The sequence below is a fragment of the Kryptolebias marmoratus genome, linkage group LG13 (genome assembly GCF_001649575.2).
Source record: "Kryptolebias marmoratus isolate JLee-2015 linkage group LG13, ASM164957v2, whole genome shotgun sequence".
NCBI lineage: Eukaryota > Metazoa > Chordata > Actinopteri > Cyprinodontiformes > Rivulidae > Kryptolebias > Kryptolebias marmoratus.
Genome location: NC_051442.1, coordinates 2,117,612 through 2,144,568, shown reverse-complemented (window position 1 = coordinate 2,144,568; position 26,957 = coordinate 2,117,612). Strand labels below are relative to the sequence as shown.

The 26,957-nt window shown below is 40.9% G+C and overlaps 3 protein-coding genes and 1 long non-coding RNA gene across 8 annotated transcripts in view; 2 read left to right on the top strand and 2 right to left on the bottom strand.

Moving 5' to 3' along the window:
• Nucleotides 1-3,976, top strand: part of cldn2 (claudin 2) — a 4,312-nt gene extending 336 nt beyond the window's left edge. Inside the window, exons 2-3 of the mRNA XM_017429151.2 lie at nucleotides 1,377-1,899; nucleotides 2,598-3,976. Coding sequence (XP_017284640.1) covers nucleotides 2,626-3,417 — 792 coding nt within the window. The 5' untranslated portion in view covers nucleotides 1,377-1,899; nucleotides 2,598-2,625 and the 3' untranslated portion in view covers nucleotides 3,418-3,976. The remainder of the gene's footprint in view (nucleotides 1-1,376; nucleotides 1,900-2,597) is intronic.
• A 2,645-nt stretch (nucleotides 3,977-6,621) lies between these two features.
• Nucleotides 6,622-12,643, bottom strand: rbm41 (RNA binding motif protein 41). 3 transcript variants are annotated; one of them, XM_017429150.3, is made up of 8 exons: nucleotides 12,466-12,643; nucleotides 11,877-11,988; nucleotides 10,506-10,622; nucleotides 8,746-8,947; nucleotides 8,443-8,647; nucleotides 7,242-7,714; nucleotides 6,953-7,076; nucleotides 6,622-6,856 (listed from the first exon to the last, which is right to left on the bottom strand). In XM_017429150.3, exons 2-8 carry the CDS (start codon nucleotides 11,882-11,884, stop codon nucleotides 6,744-6,746), a joined length of 1,242 nt encoding a protein of 413 aa, XP_017284639.1. In that variant the 5' UTR covers nucleotides 11,885-11,988; nucleotides 12,466-12,643; the 3' UTR covers nucleotides 6,622-6,743. The 3 variants fall into 3 exon arrangements, with proteins under 3 accessions (XP_017284639.1, XP_017284637.1, XP_017284636.1); XM_017429148.3 differs by having other exon boundaries at nucleotides 6,929-7,076; nucleotides 12,466-12,641; XM_017429147.3 differs by having other exon boundaries at nucleotides 6,622-7,076.
• Nucleotides 12,644-12,706: 63 nt separating this feature from the next.
• The window catches only part of klf8 (Kruppel-like factor 8), a 65,586-nt gene continuing 51,335 nt past the window's right edge, over nucleotides 12,707-26,957 (top strand). Inside the window, exon 1 of one of the 2 annotated variants that reach the window (XM_017429168.3) lies at nucleotides 12,707-13,061. In XM_017429168.3, coding sequence (XP_017284657.1) covers nucleotides 12,921-13,061 — 141 coding nt within the window. In that variant the 5' untranslated portion in view covers nucleotides 12,707-12,920. The remainder of the gene's footprint in view (nucleotides 13,062-26,957) is intronic. The other variant, XM_017429167.3, reaches the window with a different exon arrangement.
• LOC108243601 lies at nucleotides 18,320-25,352 on the bottom strand. 2 transcript variants are annotated; one of them, XR_005233963.1, is made up of 6 exons: nucleotides 25,086-25,352; nucleotides 24,428-24,504; nucleotides 23,782-23,985; nucleotides 19,582-19,832; nucleotides 19,347-19,378; nucleotides 18,320-19,132 (listed from the first exon to the last, which is right to left on the bottom strand). It is a non-coding gene; the product is annotated as an uncharacterized LOC108243601 (long non-coding RNA). The 2 variants fall into 2 exon arrangements; XR_001808899.3 differs by lacking the exon at nucleotides 23,782-23,985.

Here is a 26,957-nt window from a genome sequence, read left to right as displayed (position 1 = left end):
GGGGGGGGGGGGTGCAGGCGTCAGAAAACTTATTAGCATGTTTCAGACCATTTTCTTTTCACGGAGGGAGGAGCCATTTTGAGAATTTTAGGAGCCCAAAAATGATATTTAAAAAAAAAAAGGGTTCCAGAGGAAGAAAACCTTAAACTGCCGTCCTCACGTTTTCATGTAAACAGACAAAACTCAGCTCCACTTCTAACCGAACTTAACTTATGACCCGAGGGCGTCCTCTTCTTCTTCTTGTGTTTACATTTCAGTGGGTCACAGGCCTTTGACTGGGAGATATATATATATATATATATATATATCCTTATGGTTAACACTGAATACTTTTGACAGAACGTTATTTGTTCAATCAGTAGTTGGACTTTTTTATTGTTTGTGCATAAAAGCTCTCTGAAGTCTGGTTAAAAAAAGAGGCTGAAGTTACTGAAGTGAGGAGTTTTAGTTTAATTAAAATGCAGATAATTAGGCATAAAAGGGAATATTTCCCTCTTTGCAGGTAGTTTTGGATTATTATTAAACTTGTTATTTTGTGTTGGCATATTGTGATAATCTGTTCTAACTCAGGTTCAAACTGCATCTTTCATTCAATAAATTTGAGAAGTCGAACATTTTCCTCAGTTTGGGTTGCAGCTTCTCATAAGGGGTGAAAATGGGAGATCAGTATCAACTTTAAGTTGCATTTCTGTCCCTTTCCCTCTTCTAATCCTGATTTCAACTCTTACTTTTAATTGAGTTTTATTTTATCTTCACTTTGCCTAAAGCCTTTCCATTTTTAACTTCTTTTTGGTCAGATTTATGCACCAAAACTCCTCAAAAGATGTGGGAAATGAGAACATTTGGGTTTAAAAGTTGAGTTTTTCACACAGTAATGAAACTTTTTCCACAGATGTGAGTGATTTATTAGTGATCAGAAGAAATGATGATGATGATATTTGACTGAATCTGCCCGGAGGTGGAGGAGAGTAGCGTGTGAGTGTGAGTTTAATACGCTGGTAACACATTAAACGGGTCAGTTTTCGTGTTTTCTGCTGGTAGAATCCGTCCTGGGAGTCAGATGTCAGGACGGTGACTCTGTTGACTCGTGTTAACAGGTCACTGAACCCAAGTGAACAGTGTCACTCTGTGTGAAATCAAACAACAAGAACTAAAAGTTGCTCGAGTGAATAAAAAATGATCTAAAATGTCTCCAATAAAAAGATTGTTTAATCACAGTTTACTCTGTGGATTTAAAAAGATGCCCTAACAAAACTGAACATTTTCTCATCCCTTTTTCTTGACAAAGAGAGACAACAGGATAAAATATATCTGCTGAGTGAAACTTTTTCCACGTAAACAGAAACTGATGTCCTGAAAATGTCCGTCTCTTGCAGGAAGCTGCTGAACCTTTTTGAACAACAGTAGGTTTTGGAGAAATGACAGATGAGAAAATGATTAACCTGGCTGGCCACCGGAATGTGTGTCACTATCAGATTTTGGGTTTCGGAGTGTGTACATGACAGCAGGTGAAGGTCTGGATGAAGGACAGACATCGGAGCAGCTCAGAGATGACAGACGGGTTCTGCAGGCTTCTCGTCCCGCTTTATTAATCTTTTAAGTGCCTCACCTGCAACAAGCATCAAACTCACAGGACCATATTTCTTCTCCGGCTGCATTAGTCCCTGATGTATTTTTCTGGCTGCCTTGGTCTGATGGAGCACACAGCAGGAACACGACAGCTGCCACTATGTTAGAGACCGAGGGAGCAGTCAGAGTCTGATCCTGCAGGATTCTCTCAACAAGTTCTGTACAGGCTGCAGGCTGCGTCTTCGTCCTCATCCTCATCCTCCTCTGCACCTACAACTTCAGCTCCATCACCAAGTTTCTGACGGAACCAGCTCTCGACTCCTCTCTCAGGTAATGCATGAGAATCGGGCTGTGTGGGAAACATTTCTGACAGAACAGTTAGAGAAATGGTTCATTTTGTTTAATAAGACAGAATTTAAAATCAGCACTTGGGTTTCAGTCAGGCTTTGTGGCTACATCCACACAGGACAAAAGAAAAACAAAAATAATCTGGGAAATAATTGATTCTTTAAAAAATATATATGTGTTTAATTAAAAATATGAGTTCACAGGCTGACATTAGTGACCACGGCTTAAAGATAAAACATTATTATCCTGTAAGTGTTTATTTATTCTTATCAAATGTTGAAACTTATATCAGCTGCAGCTAAACCGGAAACAGTTATTGTTAAATCTGATATTTCTATTATTTCCAAATGAAAGTTGGTTAGAGATCCAGGATTTTCTCAACTTAATATTAGTGGAAAATCTATTAAAATGTCTTTTAAAAAAACTAATTTGTTTCTTTATTCCTGACATTTAATTTTAAAATGTTTTGTTTTCTATTTTTATTTAATAAAAAGTACATTTTGGTGTTATTTGCATGAAACATAATATGCTGATTGTGTTATTATTTAGGTCATGATAGATGATCATTTGTTTGCCTTCACTTTGTGTCTGATCCAAATGTAATTTGTCCATAAATATTTCCTGAAGATGAGTCCTTTTCTGTGGATTTGAGATCTCGTTCACTTCTTCTTTGCTTGCAGGCAGCTCGGTCCCGTTGCCGTCGCAGCCATGGCCTCAGCAGCTCTGGAGCTGATGGGCTTCTTCCTGGGCCTTCTGGGGATGCTGGGGACTCTGGTTGCCACGGTGCTGCCGTACTGGCAGATCTCTGCGCACATCGGCTCCAACATCGTCACGGTCGTGGCCAACATGAGGGGCCTGTGGATGGAGTGTGTGTATCAGAGCACGGGGGCCTTTCAGTGCGAGACCTACAACTCCATGCTGGCGCTGCCCTCTGACCTCCAGGCTTCCCGGGCCCTCATGGTCATCTCTGTCGTACTGTCCTTCCTTGCAGTTGCCATGGCAGCCCTGGGGATGCAGTGCACTCTTTGCTTGGAGGGCTCGGGTGCGGTGAAGAGTCGTGTGGCGGGGACCGGCGGGGGTTTATTCCTCGCCGCAGGCTTCCTGTCTCTCATACCCGTGGCGTGGACCACACACGAGGTGGTCCAGACGTTCTACAGCCCAAACATCCCAGCCGGCATGAAGTACGAGCTGGGGGAGTGCCTGTACCTCGGCCTGGCCTCTGCGCTCATCTCCATGCTGGGTGGGGGGATGCTGAGCGTGTCCTGCTGGGAGGAGCAGGAGGGGGGCCGTGGGCGGCGGCACGGCGGCGGGTACCCGTACCCATCAGGGGTTCGGACCACCTCACAGACCTACCACAACCCCACGCTGCAGGTGAACACCGCCAGCAGGGGGCAGACACTCCTCCGCAGCACGAGTGGCAGCTCAGAGGCCAGCGCTCAGGGAGGTCCAGCAGCGAAGAAGCCCACTGCAGCAGGATATGACATCACAGGATACGTCTGATGTTGTTCCAGCACTCCTTCAGGTGGATCGCCTGATTCAATGTCACTGTTTTAAAAGTAAATAAGGTCCATTTCATTATTTCATTCCTGATAAATAAAAGTTTGATAACCGTGAATCTTCTGAGGGTTCCTGCTGCCTGGCCTTCTCACATCTGTCTTTTCTTGTTTGCCTTGGATTTTTCTGCCTTTTCATCTTGTCTCCAGCTCTAAAACACTGGACTTCAGGATATTTCATTATGTCCATTCACGATGAAGTGATGTTTAATCTTTGCTGAATCCGACTGACAGCAAAGCTTTTTATACTCGCTTCTGTTTTATTGACCAATAAACATTAATATTACTTTTAAAGTCCAATCTAGCCTGCTTTGCAACTCAGTTGTTTTCAGGAAGCAAACTACAGAAAGGTTAGCATTATTTAAAGAAAAATTATTTTAATTTTTTATTGTCCTGGCCAGTGTCTTCATTTGTCTGCTTGTTGAGCAGAGAAGCTCCACCTCCTCATGAAGATGTAACTTGATTATATTTTTAACCAAATAAATATGGATAATTTCTGAGCCACACTAACATGTTTGAAGCATTTCCCTGATAGAAAAGTCTCAGTTTTTTTGTTTTAAATTGATTTATTTCAATAGAAACTCTTATAAGATTGGTAACTTATTGATGTTGATCCCTAACTACCAGGTGAAACTGTTTTATGCTCTTTAAAATCTGAACCTTTGGTGGTTTTTAGTACAAAACCGAACCTGTTGCCGTCTCACTGAAGGACACTTTTACAATATAAGTAACCGTAAATAAGTTGCATCATTCATTCATGTCTCAGTTTAGTCACAGTGTCTTCATTATGTCTCAGTTTATTTGTTTTAATGTCTCTAATCAGTCCTGATTTGGTTTCGCCTCACATTTCCTGTACTTTCTGACTCGTCTCTGGTTCAAGACTGGATCCTGGTCCCTGCAATGACTTTGTGACTATTCTGAGGGAAAATTTGGTTTGTGAATTTTTTTTAAACATGTTCAAAATTGCTGCAGTGAGACTGTGAGGTCCTGAAACTCCCACAAAGAAACTGAGACCCTTTGTGAAGGTGACTCCTTAGCTGATCCACCTCCTGAAGCCTGTACGTCACAGAGCTGCGACTTTCTGCAACAAACTGTGAACGAATGTAAGGAGGGAGTCTCCAACGTGTCTCAAAACGGTCTCAAAGATTCTCAGTTCCCCCACAAGAGTCGTAGGGCCTTGCTTTTGTTTCTCAGGAGTTTTGAATGCGTTTGATAAATGAACACAGCACATTTTAATCTGAAACAGAGGTGTTTCTGTAAGACTCGGTGCTAAAAATGAAAATCCCAGGAAAGTTTGGCTCAGATTCCTCTGGGAGTTTCTACAAACGTGATTAAAAGTGAAAGTTTGTGTTTTTTCCCACAGTTTTTTGTCTCCGGCTCGTCCCAAACAGCCTCAGCCAAGTGAAATACTAAAATTCATTCAAATTAAAATGTAATTTTCTTTTTCATTTCACTTTAAAAGCATGAACGTGCCTTAAAAATATCACAGTGTGGAAATGTTTATATTTTGTCTGAATGCTTTATAAGACATGTTTAAAGCTTTTTATTTTTATTTTTTATGTATCTACACGTACATATTAGTTAATTATGTTGTTAACTAAATCAGACACATCACAAAAACTGTTTGTAGTTTCTTTTTTATTTGGAAATAAACAAACTTTTTTTCTAAATGTCAATTCTTCAGCTTTTTCTCTCATATTAAAACTTATAAAGGACTAATATTTACATTAATGGTTTTATTGAAACCAGTTTCCCAGATTTGCTCTCCTCTGCAGACTGAATGTTGTTAAACTAAGACGACATTTTGCACAAAAACAAAACAGATTTTTCTCATGTAAAACTACTTTAGCGTTCCTAAAAAAAGCAGATTTATTGTGAACCTACGCTGTTGTCGAACACAGGTGAGTTTTTTTAACTGGAATGAGGAAAAGATTGCAGCAGTGAAGTGAATGCAAACAGACTTAAACAAACAAAAACTTCCCTTTACTTCCATTAATCTGTAATTTAGACTCATCAAATATCAAACTGCTGTAAAACCTTAAATTTATGGTTCAGAAACTGTTTTTCTGCTTTAATCAGAAAGCTACATGTGCGTTTCCATTTATATCTTAGTGTCCAGTTTGATAATTATAAATAAAAAAAGGTTTATTTTTATTCTGCAACAACAACCTGAGAGGGTTTGACCCTAACCCGAGGTTTCAGGTCAGATCCGGAGAAAAACATGGCTGGCCTCTGATCCGAGGCCGAGGTGAACTGTGGGAAAGGTAAACAGAACAAAAGTCCAAAACAGGCCGAGTCTGCAGAACCACACGGGCTTTCCCAGCCGTTCACACTGACAGCCGTCAAAGAGCGAAAACATGTCAGTGTTTAAATTATTACCAAAAACAGGCAACAGATTTCAGCTGCACATCAAAACGGGAAACGATCAAACATTTTGTAACAATTTAATGATTTAAAAACTAATGTAATCAGGATATATTTCATTATTATTATATTTACCCAGTAACTGTACAACCAAATAACTGATCAGACGGTCAAAAAGCTCCGTTTAATCATCTAATCATTGTCTCTTTATGTACATTTTAATTACTTATATTTAAAATATCATTTAAATCAAAGTTAACTTTAATAAACCAACCTGCAGTTTGACAAACTAAGATGTTTAAAGATAAATATTAGTGTTAAACTTTTATCTACCAGTAAGAACAACAACTAAAACTGAGGAACTTTTGTATCAAGTTTTTAAATTTCATTAAACCTTCATTTTCTGCAAATATAAACTGAACGACTGAGCAGCGCCACCTAGTGTCCAAAAACGAAAAATACTCTTGCTTTTAAAAAGGGCATACGATTAATTAATTCTATGAATTAATACAGAAATAAAATAAAATACTTTAGAATGTTAGTAAATTATTTTAGGAAAAAAATTGATCTACACTAAAAGATGAACTGAGTTTTTGAATAAAAGTCTAAATTTTTTAACTGAATTTTTTCTAAACCTGAAGTTAATTTATGTGGAAAAACTTAAATAAAAATTGGTCATAATATAAATAATAAATGCTTTTTTCTTCACATTTTCTCGTCATATTTTTTATTAATTAAAACCTTCAGTAAAATAAAACAACATTAAGAAAACAGAAACAAATAAAAGCAGTGATTTAAATCAAAATATTTATTCGTATAAAACAAAAAAGAAAAAGAAAAATATCTGATAGAATTAAATCTTCCTCAGCCTTTTTATTTACACTTTTACAGATGATGTGAATAAACGTCTTATTTCTTCTGTTCCTCTTCCCGCCGCTCTCGACCAAACTCAACCACCAATGGTTTCCCTAGCAACCGGTATCCGTGGACCAGCTGCAAGGCATTCTGGGCCGTTTCAGTGTCTGTGAAGGAGAAGCAAACGGACGTGAATAAAGGTTTGTTGTTCTCTCCGTCTGAAACGAGCTTTCTGTCACCTGGCAGAGTAACGAAGGCCTGACCCTTCATCCGCCCCGTCAGCAGGCGGTACAGAACCGGGGGCGCGTCCTGCTGCTCGAACCTGGAGAACAGCGCCACCAGCTGGGCCACTGACGCCTGCGGGCTCAAGTTCTTCACACACAGAACCTGCGGCGGGACAGAACTCCAGTTAACCGAGTCCAACAGTTCAGTTACAATCATGAACAAACACAGATGACGGCTTTCACAGTTACTGTTTTAAATATGTCGACTGTTCTGTTCTGAGTTTTTGTTTGTTCAAACTGAGCCTTTAGGAACACGTCGAGGAAAAACCTTGGAGGGATTTCCCGGCTGGTAGTTTTGGAACCTCGGGACGCTCCGGATCCCCTCCTCAGATTCCCGGTTCTTCAGGATTTCTTGGTCCGTAACCGCCTCGATCTCCCCTCTGATGGTCAGGGGTCCCCCTGGCCCTGCCCCCGCCGCTCCACGCAGGCTGCCGATTGGCTGGTTCAGACTGATCTGAACGCGAGGAGCTGCAGGTCTCTGTGGATCTGATTGGTCCTGAGTGTTTGAACTTGACCAGCACCTTTGCTCAGCCTGCGGAGCTGACTCAGGGTGAGACGAGGCTGCTGATTGGCTGTCGTGGCTCTGGGAACTTCCTGATTGGTCAGATTCAGTGCTGTGATGTTGTTGTCCCTCAGTGTCCTGCAGTAAAGCTTGTCTGTGGCAGCTGAGAACGTCTCTGTAGACAGAGTCCATCGGGTCGGAGGATGACGCCCCCTGCCGGCTGTTCTTATCATCTTCATCTGGGCAGAAACAAACAAATCACAGGAAAATTGGTTCATTTTGACAGTTTTACATGACTGCTGTTTAGTTTTTGTCTTTAACTACTGCTGATTCAAGTTGCCTGAAATGATTACAGCATCAGACTCTTCTTCAACACTGACTTCAAGTTTTCCTTTTCTTTCAGCATCATGGGTCCCAGACATTGTTATTATTGATAGATCATTGAAAAAGCTGAAGAATGAAAGGAAAAGGCTTAAAAATAAACAAAACTGACATGACAACAAAGAAAACCGCACATGCAGGCTGTAATTAAGGCCTGGAGAAAAGAGAAGACATCATTTCACTTTTCCAAAAAGGCTGCTCTAAAAATAAAAATCAAGAATCTGATTTTATTATTTGATGATCACCAGATTTAACGTGCCTGCAGGGTGACTCAGACAGAACAGCAACCACAACTTTTCACTTAAAAATAAAAACAAATACATAAATCTATCTTAGTTAACATTAAAACAGAAGAATGGTGAATTCCGTCTGTGTTTGACAACAAAAACATGGACATAAATAAATAAAACTGACAGAACTTAACAGTTAAAACAAACGTAGCTTTTTAATGTCTATAAAAACAAGCGGCTCGCTGCTATTTAGCATCGGTAATTATTATTATTATAGTTATTATTATTATTCATGTATTTTGTTGACTCATTTTCTACGTTGAAGTTGGGCCCCTGCAGAGTCGAGAACCTCGTACCTCGATGGTAGAGCGCTGTGAGGAAACCCAGGCGGTCGTTCCCCTGAAACAGCGCCTGTTCGATCTCCATCTCGCGGCGGGACATCGGCCGGCTGGCGGCGAAGCGTTGGGGGCGGGACAGGAGCTCCGCCCTGGCTTCCATCTTGTCCCTGATCACCTGGAGACGCTGCTGCCTGGCGTCTGGAGCTGCACACACACCGTGGGACTGCGGGGGCGTGAAGGAGGAGAGACTGAAGGTTTAAGAATGGACCTAATATCTCATCTGATGTTTTCCTGCCCCTCCTCCTCAGCAGGAGCCGTTACCTTCTCTGCTGCCTCCAGCAAGTCTCTGCGCTGCCACAGCTGGATCTCGGTGTCAGTGAGGCCCAGTTCCCGCAGGCCGGCCACCTCCTTCTCTCCGTCCTGCAGAGCCTGAAACTGGGAAAGGCTTCTGACCCCAGCTGCTTGCTCTCCAAACGGCCAGTAGAGGGCTGCCGGCGCGAAGCACTGCCTCTTGGCTACACATCTGTAAGACCGAGTTCACATCAAACCCTGTTCTGTGTTTTCAGACTCTTTAGAAGCAGCTAATTGAGAGGCCTGGATGTTTCCTCAGATGTTTTACAAGAAGAAATGACTCTGAGATTCTGTAGCCTTGAGGGCTGGGTGTAATTAAGCTCTTCATGCTGCTCTGTGGGACACAGCAGGTAACATACCACAGCATTTGATTGACATGTTTATCATCACAAGGAGGTTTTTTTTCCCTTTAAATCAAAGTTTTGTTAAAGCTTTCTCCTCCAGCTGAGCATTACAGACACAAATTTCAGTGTTAAAAATTTACAGCTGTGAGACTTTAAAATCCTCCTGTAATAAGTAAACCAGTAAATTGAGTTTTAATCAGGGAGGATGAGTCTAGACTAAATGCTAATCCCATAAAAAAAAGATTAAACTAATATAACAAACATATATAAGCTAAAAAAGGCTACAACAGAAATAAATATGGTCACCATTTGCTGTTTGGTTAAATATTACCAGAGCTTAAAGCCAATATCTCACTGGGCTGCGACTGTTCTCCAGGTCCAAAATGTCCAAAATGTCCTGAAACGTTTCGTTCTCTAAGTTCTTAGTTGGTTCTTGAACATGTTCAAAAGTCACAGAGTCGTCGTGGGCATCTCTAATTCCTCTCAGTTTAGTTTCTGCAAGTTTTATAGGTCTGGAGCTGCAGTTTGATGCCTGTGTGTGTGTGTGTGTGGGGGGGGGTGCTCTGCTGACAGAAAACATCTGAGGCTACAGCCCAGGACGTCCAGGTCTAAAACCCTCACAGATGATAAATAATTATCATTAAAAAACTGATCAGAATCTGCTTATCTTCATTTTAAAAGTCTACTCCAGTAGATTCAATCAGAAACATGGGGGGCGGCTGGCGAGGCAGGTACGATGTGGGCGGGGGTCACCTGAGCCATGCTCATTAAAATATGCTGGGATTCTTAAAAACTGGCCACTGAAAACACGGCTGCACCGCTCAGTGGTGTAAACAAAACTTCATCTATTTTCCTTCAATCAGGAGTCACTGACAGCCACATCCCAGTGAGATACCACCTTCAAAAGATTTAATACATTTTAACATAAGCAGTCATGTAAAGGGTTTGGTATCATGTTGCTTATGTGAACAAATAAATACAGCGTTTAACCTGAGATAAGGTGTTTTTACAACTCAAATTATCACAGAGAAAGTTGTCAAAGACATCTCAAAGTGAATACACTCAGTAACACGTGACGAACAGTAAAACTGTTCGCTGTGAGCAACACGTCATCACTTCACCTGCTGAATGGTGACATTTCAAAACTAAAAGATGTCCGTGTTGCCATTTGGCTGTTTACTTGGGTGGAACTGAAGAGTATCAGGATTCCAATTCAACCAGGGACAGATTCACACCTGCAGCACTGAAAGAACATCTAGATGGAGTTGTGACACAGGAAGCCTCTAGTTTCTAAAATGTAAGCTGCAGTTCAATCAGCAGCAATGATTCGAATCGCTCCTGGATGTTTCAGGGTAAACGGGCAGAAACGAACAGAACGGTTCTGACCGCTGGATGTCGACGTCGGTGTGGAGCTGCTGCAGCAGGAGGCTCTGCAGCTGCCGCTGACCCTCCGTCTCCTGCTCCTCCAGAACTGGGCCCTCCTCGCAGGCCTGTCGGCTCAGCCTGACAGATTTAACACACAAACAAAGTCAACACAAACTTTCTGTTTTACAGCTTTCATTTAAACTTTCAGAACATTTGACTAAATCTATGAACAAACAGTATAAATGATTGAATGTTTAATTAGAAAACTGAACAGTTTAGCCATAAGAGTGTTACCTGAAGTTTTATAACAAATAAAACTGGATGCTGGGACATGTTAACACTACATTTGGGTTCTGAGTTTCTTCTACATCAACCTTTTCAAATAATGGTAATACGTGAAAACATATAACTGTAAACATATGTGTTTATTTATGTTCTACTGCTAGTAGTAAAACTTTGGGGATAATATGAGCTTTTAACACTCATGATCATAAATACATGAACTTCAATAACCCTGTAATAGGATGTAAATATTCTTGTGTTTTATAGCCAAAATATAACCAACATAGAGTCAAATCTAGGAAGCTGTTTTAATGCATTTCAACACATTTATTTTTAGTCTAAAATACCATTTTACTGAGTAATTCAACACATATTGACCAAATAAAAACCCATTTATAAGTAGTAACTACCAATAAATGTCTCCAAGGCACGTTTAATAATTTATTTTACTATATGAAAGCCTTGTTATTGTTGTTGTCCAATTACTTGATACATCCTAGTATAATCTAATTACATCTGTATGATTTTTGCGTGCTGCTGTGGTAAGAACCCATTATGTATCCGTGGCTTTATGAGGGCACTGCTGGTTAGGTCTCAAATTAATAATTAAATATTCCCAACTCAGAGTGTATTTAACAATATTACATTTTACATAATTAAATATTGGCAAAATAACATAAATAACAATAACAAGCTCATTTTTTAAAATCAGACTTCAAGGAAAATGAGATTAACTAAATATGTTCTTGTTATTGACATGTTTTAATTGTATGAAATCGGACCGGAACCTGGACAGAAGACAGTTGTGAGGAAGGCATAAAAGTGTAAAGGTACATTTAAGGTTTTTTGTTCTAACAAAACCGTAAATAACAAAACTGCTATCAGCTAACCGTTAGCTTAGCGTTAGCCTAGCGCTAGCTTGGACGGTTGTAGCTATCTCCATGACAACAGTTCCTGAATCAGACCGACGCAACGGCTACGTAACGCCTTTAAGTCTGAACTCTCACACAAAAGTTAAACTAAATCGGCTCTAAAACCAAATTACTTCAAGTTACATTTAAAAATTACTTGAAAAAAGAAAACGTTATCTGGGAGAAAAAGGCTGTTTACCTTCGCATGATTTCCGTTCAGATGTCAAGTTCCGGTATGGAATCATGGGAAATGTAGTTGAAATTCGTCGCGAAGGACTCCCAAGGTAAGAGGTTGCATTTACGTTTCCGGTCTTGGAATAAATAAATAAATAAATAAATACACAAATCACGAAGATTAGGCGAATCTGACACTTAGAACACAAACAAATATATTTTATTTAATTAAATATTAGGATTACAAAAAATAAACAGCTGAATAAGCATTTTAACAACAGCTACTATAGCCCTGTTTTTGTGTGTGTGTATTTATCACAGTGTTGCTCATTATAAGGAAATCCACATCAGTCCTAACACGCATGCATTTTTTCAGTCGTGGAAAAAAAAATTGCACAAGGAAATAAAGAACTTAAAAATCCTCAAGAGCACCACACCCTGCTTTATTTCTAAGGGTGGGACTGTAAGCACGTCTTTCAGCAGAGATGACTGCTTCTCCTTGAGCTGAGCAGCGCAGGTAATGCTGTATCCACCCAAGAGTCGCACCCCACCCTCCTGACCCAGAAGTGCCCTCAATTATTAGCTCTGCGGTTGACGTCAGTAAGGTGACATACATGGAAGACCGTGCAGAGGATGCACGAGCCGGGTGGGAGAGCTGCTGATTGCGTGCATCCACCCCCTCCACCCCCCGTCTGTGCTCCAGCTCCTGGCCGCCTGCCTGCAGCCGCCTGCCGGGTCCCCCGGCTGCTCCGCTCCGCTCCGCTCGGTTCCTCTGCAGGGCTGCGCAGCTCCTGACTGACAGAGAGATGAGGGGTGGGGACGCAGGGTGGGGTCACAAGCAGGGAGAGGCGGAGGAGGAAAAGGCAGAGAGAGAGAGCCCAGCCCTTGAATTCACGGCAACAACAAGCCGACACAGACAGAGGGAGAGACGCACACAGAGACAGACTGGCCGCGTCTTTTTTTGGGGGGGAACGCAGGGAACCTTCGACGCTGCGGACATGAACTGAAAAGACACCCTGGAAAATTGACTGTAAAGGTGGAAAATTATAGCCCTCCCCCGTCCTCCTCTATGTCTCTCCCCCTGACAGTTCAGATAGAGCTACACCCAGATCCCCCCGACCGACCCCCCTCTCCTGCTCCTGCTGCTCCACCCCTCCGCCGCCGCGCCGCTCCGGCAACCGAGATGCACACGGAGACCCGTAACAAGAAAGTAAGTGCACCTTATTGGCTTTGCCCTGGTCAGAGCGGGACCAAAAAAAAAAAAAAAAATCTACCTGTGTACAAGCAGAGCTGTCAGCCTGACGGCGGACACAGCTTTGAATGAATGTCAGTAAAAACGTGTCTCTAACAGACAAGTGCATCCTTTTACGCAGACAGGCGGTTTTATGTTGCAATCAGTGGAGGAGTTTTGTAACAGCGACCTCATTGCATAGCAAGTGCATGGATGCTACAGAGAGTCCTGTCATTTCAACACGGAAGCTCCTGCATCTCTGGATCTGCCTCTTTCTCTCTCTATCCCTGACTGTGTGTGTGTGTGTGTGTGTGTGTGTGTGTGTGTGTGAGAGAGAGAGAGATGGTAGTTCAGGTTCAATTTTAAATGCTCTGAGATCTCAGGGAGGGAGGCAGGAAGGAAACTGAAAGCAGCTACTGCAGCTTGCAGGACACCATCTTAGCTTTTAAAGGGCCAGCAGCCTCTTTCCAAAGACGAAAACCAGCCATGGGAAGCAGCCAGGTGCCTTGTCTCCAGTTTCTGTCTCACCTGGACCCCTCCATGAGCCCGGCTCCTGCACAGCTCTGGGTCAAGTTTGGACCCAAGGTGGTTTTAGCTCAAAGTGGGGTTGGGTTGTCAGTTTGACCCAATTAAAGGGACAGTTCAGTCATCTTTGAAGGGATGTTCTGATAGTTACCAATAGTTATTACCTTATCAGCTGTAGAGCACAGAGCGTGGAGAAAAAGGGCAAAAGTCTCCGTACCAGGCTTGACTGGAAAAACACGATCTCCAGCCACAGAAAATCACCAGGAGGAAGTTGTAGTTTCACGTTTTGTTTTCCACGATTATTGTTTGCAAATGAAAAATACTGGCTGATGTTGGTTAGCCGTGGGCACCATCTTGATTTGGTTTGACTCCCAAAGGTAATCACCCTGCGAGCCTGCACGGAAAAATGGATTAAAGCAGCATTCCTTCGATGAATGCATATCGCCCGCTGCCTTGCACTCCAAAGTCTTGTGTCGGGGATGACTCATCTGCTGCTACACCAATTTTCACCTCAGTATTTGTAGAAATTACAGAATCGTTGCCAATTTAGAGTTTGCTAAGGTCTGAATTAGCTTCTGCTCGGACCAGTAAAAATCCTGGACCCTTTCATGCAGGTTGTAGGTCTCTTTATGGACGGCAGGTTGGAGCCAAAAGTTTTATTCAGTGGAAAATAATTGAGAAGTTCGTCCTCTTTGTGTTTCTCGGCAGGAGCTCAACTTGTGTGGTCAGACTGGCTGCAACAACGCAGAACTCATAATTACAAAAAAGGAAAAATATATTTAATTCTGCATCACAGGTACATTGTTTCACCTTTAATGCCTCGATAAGATGCCATATATCAAACCTTTAAAAACTGAATTTTACTTTAAAGGAACCTGGTTGGACTTGAGGGCCTTGTTGCTTCGTATTTGATGTTTTATCGAACAGTGTGAAAGAAAGCAGGGTATAAAGCTGTGAGTTGGGTGAACCTGGGCACACATCTGGGACGGAGGTGCAGATTTGTGTTTTTTCAAACTTGTTTGTCGATTAGCCCAATTATAACCTGAGTTTACGCTAAAAGAAGATCATAAGAATGATCAAATATAAGATGAAATTGTGCCATATGACATTTTTTTCTGTCTTATGAATATTTGTAAACATTACTTGACATAAAAGTAAAGAAATAACCCAGCTCAGTGTTTATTTTTACCAGATTTAGCTAAAATTTAATTTTAAGTTTGTAACTTTGGGATGAAATTTACTTTTAATTAGTGCCAAATGACACTTTTGGTCTATTAACAATCTCTGAAGCTGTTTCTGTGTCACAGTTTGAGACGCGCTGCGTTTCCTTTTATCTGGAGAGTGGTTCGTGGACCTGAACGTGAAAATATCTGCTTGGCTAAGAGAGACTGAGGCAGCTAGGGGGAAGTGTAGTTTTACAAACATTTCTCAGAGGCACAGCTGCCGTGGAAGTGGAAATAATTTCAGCAATGTGTCTTGCTGTTGACTGAAAACACGAGTGCAAAAGGAAGTTTCTAGTTATCTCACTTCGTTTTTATGTAGGTTCTTTTCTCCAGTTAATAACAGGAACACTGGCGCCTATAACACAATGCATTATCACACATAAATATGGCCTTTTTATAAAAATAAAACCAGTGTAGCTTCACAAAAAAAGGATTATCTGCAGCAGAGTGTTTGTTTGGTAAAATCTGTATGAATAGTGGAAGAACTTTGGACTGCAGGGCAAACATGTGACTGCTTCACTAAATGAAGGTCTGTTTTAATAAAAAGTGGAAACCAATAGATCTGCCTGAGGCCTTGGGACTAAAGAAGACCACATTTCAGTTCTTAGCCTGCAACAAATAAAGTGAGGTGTTGGCACGGCCCCTCCCTCTATAATTAGAATTAAACACAGAAATATTATCTTTGTCACATTCACTTCTGGCAGTACAGATGAAAAACAGCATGTTGGTCACAAGTAGTTTAGTTTTTTTTTGCCAAATACAGTAAATCTACAGGAATCTGCAGCTGCTGTTGAACCTAATCAGCAAGATTGTAGTGAGTTTTAAAAGTGCCAACAGAGCACAAGTGTTGTGTAACTGCGGCTCTTCTTCTTGCTCCTTTTGCTCGTGCTACATGTAGACATCTGAGAAATTTGAAAATTAAAAGCCAAGCGTTTCTTGAACTGCCTGCCGCCTTCAGTCAGGGTTTTAGACTAAGATTTTCTTCAGAGAGAAATGACGGAGTTGTAACTGTTTTAGTCAAACCTTGAAAAGAACATTTATATTCAATCAGATTTTTTTGGAGTATGTGATGGGGATGACTCTCAGCTACAAACACACCAAATCTTATTATAACATCTGTAAAATGGACTGAATTCAAGCCATTTTTGTGTTTTTTATGGTTCGTTGACTGACAACCATTTGGATTGGGGTTGGCTGTAAAACATAATCAGCTGTAGATTATTTCCTGTAAGTTTCATTTAAATCCATCCAGCGGGTTGTGAGTTATTTTGCTAACAGACATGCACATGCACACACACAAACACGATCATCTACCATTGCCTTTTGGCAGCGGGCAATAAAAGTTTAACGCAGTACGTCATGTTTTCAGTTCCTACTGACAGTTTGCCTCGAGGTTTAGATTTTAATACAGTTTTGTTTGGAACACAGAGGTCCTCTGCAGGTCTGAAGTGTTTTACTCGTCACATTTTTTCCCCCAGACAAACCAGCAGATACGTCACGTCCTGTGTGGCAGGCAGTTTCCTCTTTCACGGCGGTGCAGAGCTACAGCTGTGGCTGTAACGGCTGTATGAACTGTAGCTGCACCCTGTAGGTCGCCTGATAACAGCAAATCAGAGGTTTGTTTACTCTGCTGCGAGCTGCGACACTTCAGCTTCCAAGCTTCTGGTTTAAAACCTTACCTAAACTATTAACGACGTGTTCTGTTAGCCCCCCGAAGTCAAACACGTTCGGATTCAGGCGATTCGGGAGAAACCGAAGGCAGCTATGAGCTCGTCATTGTTTACTGCTAAAAGCAAACAGAATTGTGAAAATAATCAAATAAAACCCACCAGTAGTGAAATGCAGACATATATAAGAGTGATCAGAAGGTTCCCACAGTTCAGTTTCTCTGAGTCTTTAATTCAAGCTGTTTTTCTTTAAGAAACGGATTCAAATGAGCGTCAGCGTTCTTAACGAACATCCATACGCATCGGCACCTGCTCAATGAAGCAAGTGGAGCAGCTGCGCCCCCATATTCTAAAGTGGGGGTGCAAATGTATGACTTTTTTTTAAATTTAAAAACATGTTGTCACTCCCGGCAATAAGACAAAATCAGCTTTGGTTTGGTTCAGTCCAACCCATCCGAACACTGACAGCAGCTGTGTCTTTTTCTGGTTATGAATCAGACAGAATGGAGTAAAAACAATGAGATCACGTTATTTATGAGTTTATAAAAAGTGGTAATATAAATTGCTTTATGCTGGTCTTATCAACACCAAGCCAGGACTCATTCACTGTCGATAATTAGGAATAAATATGGCCTGAAAGGAAAAGTTTAGTAAATGTCTGCACCTGGTTTTATATTTAAACAAATCATTTCATTTCTCTACTGCTTGTTTAAACAAAACAACATCAGATAAATCCAGAACAAAGTCTTAAAACCACTGGAAATGATGACTACATTAAAGGCTTAACATTCCTTGAAGGAATGCTTGTCACCCGCCACCTTCCATGCCAGAGTTTTAGACGGAGATCATCTTATGTTAATCAAACATCTTGGATGTTTAAGCCCAATATTTTGGATTAAAAATAGGCCTCGACTCGGTCTTGGCTGCGAGACACATTCTGAAGATGCACGCTTTAAATAGAGGGGGGAAAACCCTGAGTGTAGTTGAATCTTTTTGTCTAAATATTTTGTCACAAGTGTCAGTTCACAGACGGCAGGATTTGCCAAGAAAGTATCACTGTGTCCCGGAGATATTCTTGGACCAACTTGTCAGAAAATTAGGAAAAAGCCCTGAAAGTGTCTCTGACGCTGCTTTTTAAATACATTTTAATAGCATATAAAGGGTCAAACAGAGTCTTTGGGAACATCATGTCCTTCCTTCCTTTCTGTTTTCCCTCTCAACTCTCTGATCACAGCTGTTGACGACTGGGAGGAAGAAGAAATCAACTTCCTCCGATCGCAGTTTGTTACTGGAAGTGTAGATAACGGCCCTGATTCTGCACCAAAGAGGCCTGGCTGAGCACGCTCCGGGGGTTATTTACAGTGTGTTCGGATCAGCTGGGATGTAGATCAGGGTCAGACCACGAGCAAGGTGTCAGGTACAAAGTCTGATTTCTGTTTTAGGTGTGTGTGAAGGAGAGGGAACTGATGCCACACAGGAGGCAATGATTAACTCCCCCGAACAAAGTTTGATTTCTGCTCGTGTCTCACAGAAATACGGCACATATATGACTGTACAACAGTTTCAGTTTCAGGTTAAATCTGATGAGAAGCAACACGTATACTCATTCTGCACTCTGGGTGGGTTTAAGTGAAAACCACAAGTCTTACAGCAGGGAGAGACATGCTGGGTCAAAGAAGACAAAAATGCCTACGTTTTGATATATAAATTGTTTTAAAAGTGTAAAGTTTGTGGAAGTAGAAAGAGTTTATTTGTAAAAACTTTGGAAAGTTTAGACTTCTCAAAGGTTAGAGTGACATCATCACAATAAGGTGTGTAATAAAATCATAAAACTTTAACTGTGTATGTGTTAAAAACCATTAAAGATATCAAAATGCCTCTTCAGACATATAAAGTCCAGCTTTGTGTGACCTGTTTAAACTATGAATGATGTTTCTGCTGCAGAATACTTCTGAGAAACAATAACAGGATTTTGCCAAAGTTTATGGGGAAATTTGTTAAATTTTTATGATTCTTTTGTTTGTTTTTTACATCATACAGTGTTCTGTTATCAAATGTCATGGGACACTATTCCTGATTGAAGTTTGTGTTTTAATGTTTATTTTTTGATTTTTGCAAAGCTGTGGGAGGAGTTGTGAGAATCCAGTCCAATCCAGGAGTCGGACGTAGCTGAAGAAATGTTAATTATGCCTTAGCCAATCAGATTTCTTCCTTACAGGCCTGCCGCTCTAATAGGACTCATGAATAGGTGTTCTCCTGGTGGCTTGTTGCTTTTTCCCACTTTCTTTTGCATGTGATGCTGCTCCTCGGAGTGATTTACAGCGTGACGAGCAGCTCCAACATTAAGAGTCAGTTTTTCTCATTTCCTTCTCCGCGTCCTCGTGCACAGACTTGTTTCCTCGTCGAGGCTTGTTCAGAGCAGATCTGAGTGTATCCAAAGGTGAAGCGAGCCGGCTGCGTGAATGACTGGTTTGTTGGCCAGCTGGCTGCCTGTCTGCTTGTGTTTGAGAGGCAGAAAACTTGATGTGGGTGCATCAGCGCCGTCGCAGGGGTCGGTGCCGGCGCCAGTGGTGGTTGTTGTTGTTTTTGGTTGGGTCGCTCAGCCGCTGAGTCACGGAAATAATGGGAAGCAGGTCTGGAGAGGAAACGAGGGAAATGTCAGCAGAGATGAACAAAGAGGCACAAAGATGTTTTCTTTTGAATTTTCCACAATTTGATTTTATTTTACAAAACATGGAAAATTAATTTGGACTAATAGTTGTTTGTTAGTGATCTAAATCATATTTATGATCTTTAATTAAGAAAACTTTGACCAAATATACAAGAAAACAGAAGAAGGTACGACTAACCAAAGCAGGCCTCAGTAGGGATATGATGACAACTGGAAATGTGTAACAAAACCATAAAAGAAATGTAAGAAAACCACTCAAAGCTTTGTGATGAAGTTCAGATGAGTCTGGATCCAGATCTTAAGACTGTTTAACAGAACATTACAGAGATATTTGACTTTTCTTTACACAAATATCAGGTAGATATTTAGTTATAAAGCACAATAATCTCATGATTTCTTTTTACAAGTCTTACCTCCTTGATTCCTCTCCTGAACTCCCCTCCTCGTGTCCTTCTTCCTCCCATTAGAGATGATGAGGAGGTGAAGACCTCCTTGTTTCAGAGATATCTTAAATGCAACATAAAAACAGCTCCTAATTCAGCTTACAGTTTGGGAGGATGTGACCTTCACATGTTTTATAAACCTTTTAGATTGAGAAAAAGAAACTGGGCAGCCTTGCATCTCTTCCTCACTTCGCTGATTCTCTCATCCTGGCTGGTCGGACCTAACGGAGGGAAATAAGAAGACGTGTTAGCATAATGAACAGCACCCACTGCTGCATTGTATGTCAGCAGTAAACCTCAGGAAGGATGATGATTTCTGAAGTCAGCGCTATATATCAGCATTATAATTAGTTATCATCCTTATATGTAAACTACAAGAAGGTGAAAATTTAACTTAGCTGGTAAACATTTATTACATGAGCCGTAATAATCATGAATGCTTCTGCTGCAGCTGCAAAAACCTTTTATTTTAGAGACAGTTTGTTGCAGCTTGGTCCTCTGTCCGACGTCCAATCAGTCTAATACCTTTCAGCTGAACTGGATTACCAGCTGCAGCCATCAGGTTTTATTATTTGTAGCCTTAAACATCATTTGCAGTTCCATGGGAGCAAATCCCCGCAGCCGGGTACGAAGGTCCCGGAGAAGTGAAGTTTCCACAGCGAAGGCAGGGGGTGTTTCAACTCACACCAAACCAAGAGTTTCACTAAATAAATGTTTTTCTGCTCCGTTACTGCCCCTTGTCCACATGCCAAGGGCATTTTTGGTAATAAAACTTTAGGTTTTTTTGTATGTTCCAAAGTGAACATTATTAACTGAGTTTTATCTACATGATAAAGTTAATAACGTGGATCATTTGCTGAAAACAATACAGGCAAACACACCAGTTTTTACAGCTTTATGAACAATTAATATCTTACTGTACCTTGTAGGAACTTTATGAACAACCTCCATTTGATAAATCAGAGTTTAATTCTGACCAGACTGATGAGCTAACAGGCTAGTCAGAGAGAGGCTAAGACCAAAGGGGATTTCTGCCATCTTAAAACAAATTCCTACTGATTTATGTAAACCAGTTTTATTAACCTTTAGATCTCCATCAGTTGTTTACATGTAATTCTGTGGTTGCAAACACAAACATTGGCAGCAGCAGTTAGCTGTAGCACTTCCTCTTCATATTTCTGTTTGAATATCTTAACGTTTCTCCCAGAAAACCGTGTGGTGTGAAACTGATGGCAGCGTAAATGTTTTTAAGATGGCGTTTGTGTGAACCAAAGTGAATGTTTGAGTTGTTTCAAGGCGGCAGCAGTCCACTGTGGCCTTGATCCTGCTGAGATTAGCCCTTAGCTCATCAGTCCAGGCTGAGGATGTTCAAAGAGGTAGCCACCACGGGTTTAATGTTTTGTAACCCAACTTCAAAAGATCTGAACTATCCCTATTGTTGTTTCGAGCCAATGAATTGTTGGGTGTTAATGTTGCCAACAGAAGAAGGCCTTCCTGTTTCAACTAGTTTGATGCAGCATTCAGGTAGAAATGCATCTCTTTCTGTTGAATTGTGTTATTGCAGGGTCCTGATGAGGGACTTTTCTTTTATACAGAGGTGGAAGTGAAGTTGTTGCTGTCATGGTGTCTTTTCTTTTTTTTTCTGTTTGCTGGGTTGTCTTGTTCAGGCTGGCCTACCCCAGGGCTTTAGGGCTATTTATAGAGACACATCACTGTTTGTGTGGAGAAGGCAGAGCAGAGCAGAGAAGGCTGATTCTCTACTTATGATACCAAAATTCAAGCTTGGACACCAGCGAGCTCGATGCTCAAACATTTGATGCTTATGAATACCACAAAAACAAAAAACAGTGGCACATCTAAAGATTTTTTTCTTAGGTGGGGCATGAGGTTCCAGCAGGGAGGCAAAAATGAATGTTGCATGAAAAGTTCTACTCTTGGACTTAAATTCACGCCTTGAGGTTACGAATTACATGAAACAACAGTTAACTGAGTGCTGTTTGTCAGCAACTTCACGTTTTCCAAGATGTTGTTTACCAGAGGCAGGTAAGGTAGAGACTTCCTGAATCCACTTCCTGACGGTGTCCTTACAGACCTGCTGATCTGGAAAAACTCATACAACTCCTTTTACCTTCAAGAGAACATGAGTCAAACTCCTTTCCTCGGGGGCCACTCTCCTGCATGTTTTAGATGCGTTCCTGCTTTAAAACACCTGCTTTAAATGGAAGACTTCTGTAGAACCTGATGATTTGGTGAGGAGGTAATTAAACCGTTTGAAACAGGTGTGTTGGAGCAGAAAAACCTAAAACCTCCAGGACAGCGGAGCCTCAAGGTCTGGAGTTTGATTTCCTGCCACCTCACCTGTCCAAGCTAACTCCATACAGATTCCATCACCACATCTGTTTTAAAGTTTTATTTTAAAACACGACTTGAACTGCTGCATGGTTGGTTATTTACACATCTGACTAATACTGAAAGGAGTAAAAACCCACTCCAACTCGTGGTTTGACTCTGAGACAAGCTGCACAACCTGCTGCAGAACGAGGATGAGGAGTCATTTACAGGCCATCCTCCTCCTCTTCCTCCTCCTCCTCCTCATTTGTCACTACAGTCTACACATTCCCACCATCTGGAGGTGACACTGAAATAAACTGGATTTCCACTGACCAATTTGTTAATTAGAAGAGTGTCTCAGTCACATAAACCAAACCGTTTACAGTTTTAATGAAGGATGATTTTGCTCAGTGTGATTTATTGATCGAGTCACATTTATCACCTATTGGGTGATCATGTAATTGCTTGTGTCTGTTAGCAAAATTTCTCATGAACAATTAGATGCACATCTACAACTCACTGACTTTTGAAGTCAGCCCCGTTTTTACTTCTACTTTAGTAAAAGTCCAGAAAAGATGCTAAATTTAATTTTTTGTGGAGTTTAAATTAAATTTACCTGAATGAAAGTGAAAGTGACCTGGCTGTTTTCGACAGATTTGGCAGCTGTGTGTGAAATTCTCACACCCCGACTCTCATTTATTTATTTTATCTTTATCTTGCTTGTTCATCACAGACACAACGAGCACAGACAGGTGGATGGTGGAAATCTGGAGAAGAGAAAGCTAAAATAGGTGGTGGTAGAAAAGGAAAACATCCTAACAGCTCGTCACACACACACACACACACACACACACACTCCACAGAACAGCTTGGCCCGTGCAGCAGCCATCTGTGTTGACTATACGTTTAAGTGACAGTTTAACTCAGTCTGCCTTAATGTGTAAATCTGTCATGTCTGCATGCTTCATGTTTCACTTCACAGTCTGCTCGATCCAAAAGAACCTGCTGAAAGTTCACTCTGACAAACTAACGGTGAGTCTACACATTTAAAACACATACAGACAGAAAAATGTTATCAAAAGTTAACAAAAACGCTGCACAAAACCAGAGTTTAGATGTATGGAATATTTCAAACTAAAAGCTTTCTTGTAATTCACGTTTGTCTGACTGTAAAGCTCAGTTTTTTGTCTTTAAATGTGTGTTTTATTAATCTGTGACAGTGTTTGGGGCTTGCTGACCTGCAGGTTTTACGTGTTTCTTTACTTCAACACACCTGGTTTAAACTACCGGCTCAGGTTTCTGCAGAAGCTGACGACAAACCGTTGAGATGATTTCTTGTTGTGGCTCAGGTGTGTCGCTGCCGAGACGCCTCGAAAACGCTCAGGCATGGACTGCATAATCATACTGTCCTCTTTTTTTATTGTGAAAGAGACAGGAAATCAGTTTACAACACAGCTAGCAGTTAAAACTGAAATAAAACTGTTTTCTATTTCTTTTAACTAGTTTCCATCTAAAACTGTTACCTCGCTGGCTGAAAATACTCAGTGTTAATGAGCTGAAAGACAATAGATTTTATTTATTATTTCACCTGTATTTATTAACTTTTTGTTGCACAGGAAGTCATACTTTTACTGATCTGCATCCTGTCCTGTGACATACACACACTGGTGAAGTTAGATGTCTAATTTGTGTTTTTCTGACAGTTTAATAAAACTGTGATTCGTTCGTTTCTCAGCCTCATCCCAGCAGATGCTCTCAGTGAATTTGAACATTTCATTAACTCGTTTAGCCCCCCCCACGTCTCTCGTTTAAATTGATTGACCAGTTCGTGTCATTTACCAGTTGTCATTCAGGGACTTGTAAAAGGAGTTTGCAGTCGGCTTTAATGGTTTGTTTTGTGGTCCGGTTCAGTGTTACTTTACTGAGACGTGTGAAGAGAAACCGTCGCTGTTCAACATGACGCCGACCGTCTCCGGCCATTCACCTCACAGGTGAAGTCTGACCCGTTGAACTCATTGTCTTACTGGTCTCGATTGGCCACACCTGTGAAGGTGTGAAAAAAAAGGAAGGAAGGATTCATCAGCATGCACGAGGGTGTTTTCAGCATTTCCCATGACCACCCCAGAAGTGTGACTTTGATCGTGTCGACTTAAATTACGAGCATTCAACGAGTGGACGAGTACGCAATTAACTGTTCGAACCGGCCAGAAAACACCACGGGAGTTTCATTTTTTAGCTTCCCGAAAGATAAAAAACGTTGACAGATTTGGATTACTATCCGAACTCGGGTGACCGTCTGAGCAGCGACCACTTCGAAGAGAAGTACCTCAAGCACCGGCGCTCATTAATACGGTCGATTGGCTCCACGCCGAAGAAGCAAGACCTTTTGCCATTAGCAGTCCAAACTAATTTTAATTTTAAAAGAAAGGCAAATGGAGAGGAGGAAGGCCCCACAAAGAACGAGAAGACAAACCTAGGAGCTTACCTCGTGTCATACAGGCCCAACAGCCATGAGATCAGTTTGGTTTCAGCTCAGTTTGATCTTCATGTCATCTGAAACCACTAAAAGAAGTCCAGATTGCACCTTTTTAGCAAAACTGATGAAAACGGCACAAATCCTGTAACACAAGCTAAAAGCAGCAACAAAAATAAGCTTAATCTTAAGAGTAGTTTAACAGTAGCAGAACAGTAGCTGAAGTGAGCATAACAGATGCTAAAGCTAAAATTGTCAACACAGCAGCTAAAAGCTAAATGGATCAGCATGGTAGCTTGATGCTAAAAGTAGCAGAATGGTAGCTAAAAGTAGCAACGGTCAAACTAAAAAGTAAAAGTAGCAGAACTTTAGCTGAAGGCTAAAAGTAGCATAAAGTAGCGTATGCTACAAAAGCATCGTGGAAACGGAGACGAACCCAGAGTTCAGACTCATCTTGGTGGGGAAACTAAATTTATTTTAAAATTAAAGAACAGGAAAAACTAAACTGAACAACAACTCAAACAGAAACAAGATAATAACGAAACACAAAAAGCCAAATCCCCACACATAGCACACATATGAACGACTAAAAAAGCACAAAGTATTCAGAAGCAGTTTGACTGAAAAACTGTACAAACAAAACTATAAGAGGAAAGAGTCAGACTGTCACCTGCTGTACTCACACCTGGAAACACCTGATTAATATTTCCTGGACCGTCTTGTGAGCCGACGAGGTCAGCTCCACGCAGGAATAGTCAGATTATGAAAGTAGATTTGAAGCTTTGGGCATCAGCTGACTGATTAGACTGCCCGGCTGTTAGCTGACATGCTAATAGGTTTATCACTTTGTAGGGCGTTGGCCCGTGTTGGTGTCGTTAATGCTGCGAGGCGTGGCGGCTGCTTGTGCAGCTGACGCCAACAACACTGGCTCTAATAGAGGAAATGGAGAGAAAGTTCATCTGCAGTTCATCAAACGTCCGGAGGTTTGGTCATGTGAACTTCTGCTTTTACAAGCTCAGCTTTGTCCTGACTTTGGTTTTATGTGTTTTTTTATTTATATCCCTGCTCTTGCCTCAGTCTCTTTTGCATTTATCTCATTTTATTTTCTGTCCATTAACAACTTACATGGAATACCTATAAATAAACTAAATACTATAATCGTATTTGTAAGCACCGATCAAAGTGTCGCTGTCACCTAAAATGCTTTTTAGGACCGCTTAAATGTTTTTCATGTGTGGACTTTTCTTTTATTGCTGTTTGCCACAGTGGCCGTCTTTCAGCGGAGTCAGGAGGAGGAAACACGTTCAACAGAATTTGTTTTGAGATAAATGCCACTTTGGTAATCTGCCAGTTTGTTGTAAGTTTAGTGCCAGCATATTTTACTTCCAGAGGAGTCTGGTTCTGATGAATTGTGTATAAACACACACGCACACACACCCACACACACATCTTGACTCTGGAGATCATTTCAGTGTAAAGTTTACTTTCACTTTATTCCATGGAATTAAAGTTGGCTTATTCATAATTTTTTCCCTTAAAAATCAAAACACTTTTGCACAAATTAATGCAACCAAGTTATCCGCTTACTATTATAACCATAATGGAGAATTTCTAAAATCAGAAAATTAGAAAAAGCCTGCCCTTTTCAGCATTTAAACTTGTTTTTTATTTTACGTTAAGAATTGGAACTGGACCAGAAAACTATAAGCTTTTAGAACCATGTTTAAAGATACTGAAATAATAAAACAAATCTGCACAATATTTATGTCATATTGATGGTTAATGTATCCTTAATTTAAAAATTTGATGACATTTGACTTGTGCACAGAAGAGGTTTACCTACAAAAACAGCTGAAAACAGGTGAAATGTTAAATTTAGCAGACGTTTTTAAAAAGCCCCGTCTTTATGGGGCTCCACCGCCCAGTTTTAGCCCTGATATTTATTCTCGACAGTTGTCTTACTCCATCTTTCCCTTTAATTTGGCATTTAGCAGCAAATTTCTTCTTATCTTTCCACCTAAACGTCTTCTCTGGGTGGTTTCTGACAGATTCAGTCAAGTGCTTTGTTTACACTGAGTGCGGACCTGCATTTCCAATATATCTGGAAAAATACTGGAGTAAACTGTTAGAAATTGCCCCATTTGATATAGTTTAAAACCTTTTTAATGCACTGCTAATATTATACCTGGAATATTTATTTTTTAACCTTCATTTAATCTGCTAACATCGAAAACAAGCTGATAAAACTTTGCTTCCCTCATATAATTTTTGTCTTTATTAAAAGCTGCAAATCTCGGGTTTTGCTGGTCCTCTTGTCATAGTTCTGAGTTCAGGTTGTTCCTTGTTTTCCTGTTTTGCTGGAAAATGAGAAACGATTTAGAGCTTTTATTTTGAAGTAAAGAGGAGAGGAGAAGCTGTGGAGCTGGAAGTTCAGGAGAGGAAATGTGTGAGTCTGTAAGTGTCTGTTTCTTCTTGGAGGGTTGAGTTGGGATGTGAATTATGTGAATGAGCGTGCACGTAGTGAAAGACTGGAGGGGTTTGT

Bases quoted from the DNA above. Each gene is read 5' to 3' on its own strand.
- rbm41 (XM_017429147.3), bottom strand. The intron at 8,648-8,745 runs GTAACGGCTCCT...ACGCCCCCGCAG, and splicing joins TGCTGGAGGCAGCAGAGAAG to TCCCACGGTGTGTGTGCAGC. The intron at 7,715-8,442 runs GTACGAGGTTCT...GTTTCTGCCCAG, and splicing joins CACAGCGCTCTACCATCGAG to ATGAAGATGATAAGAACAGC.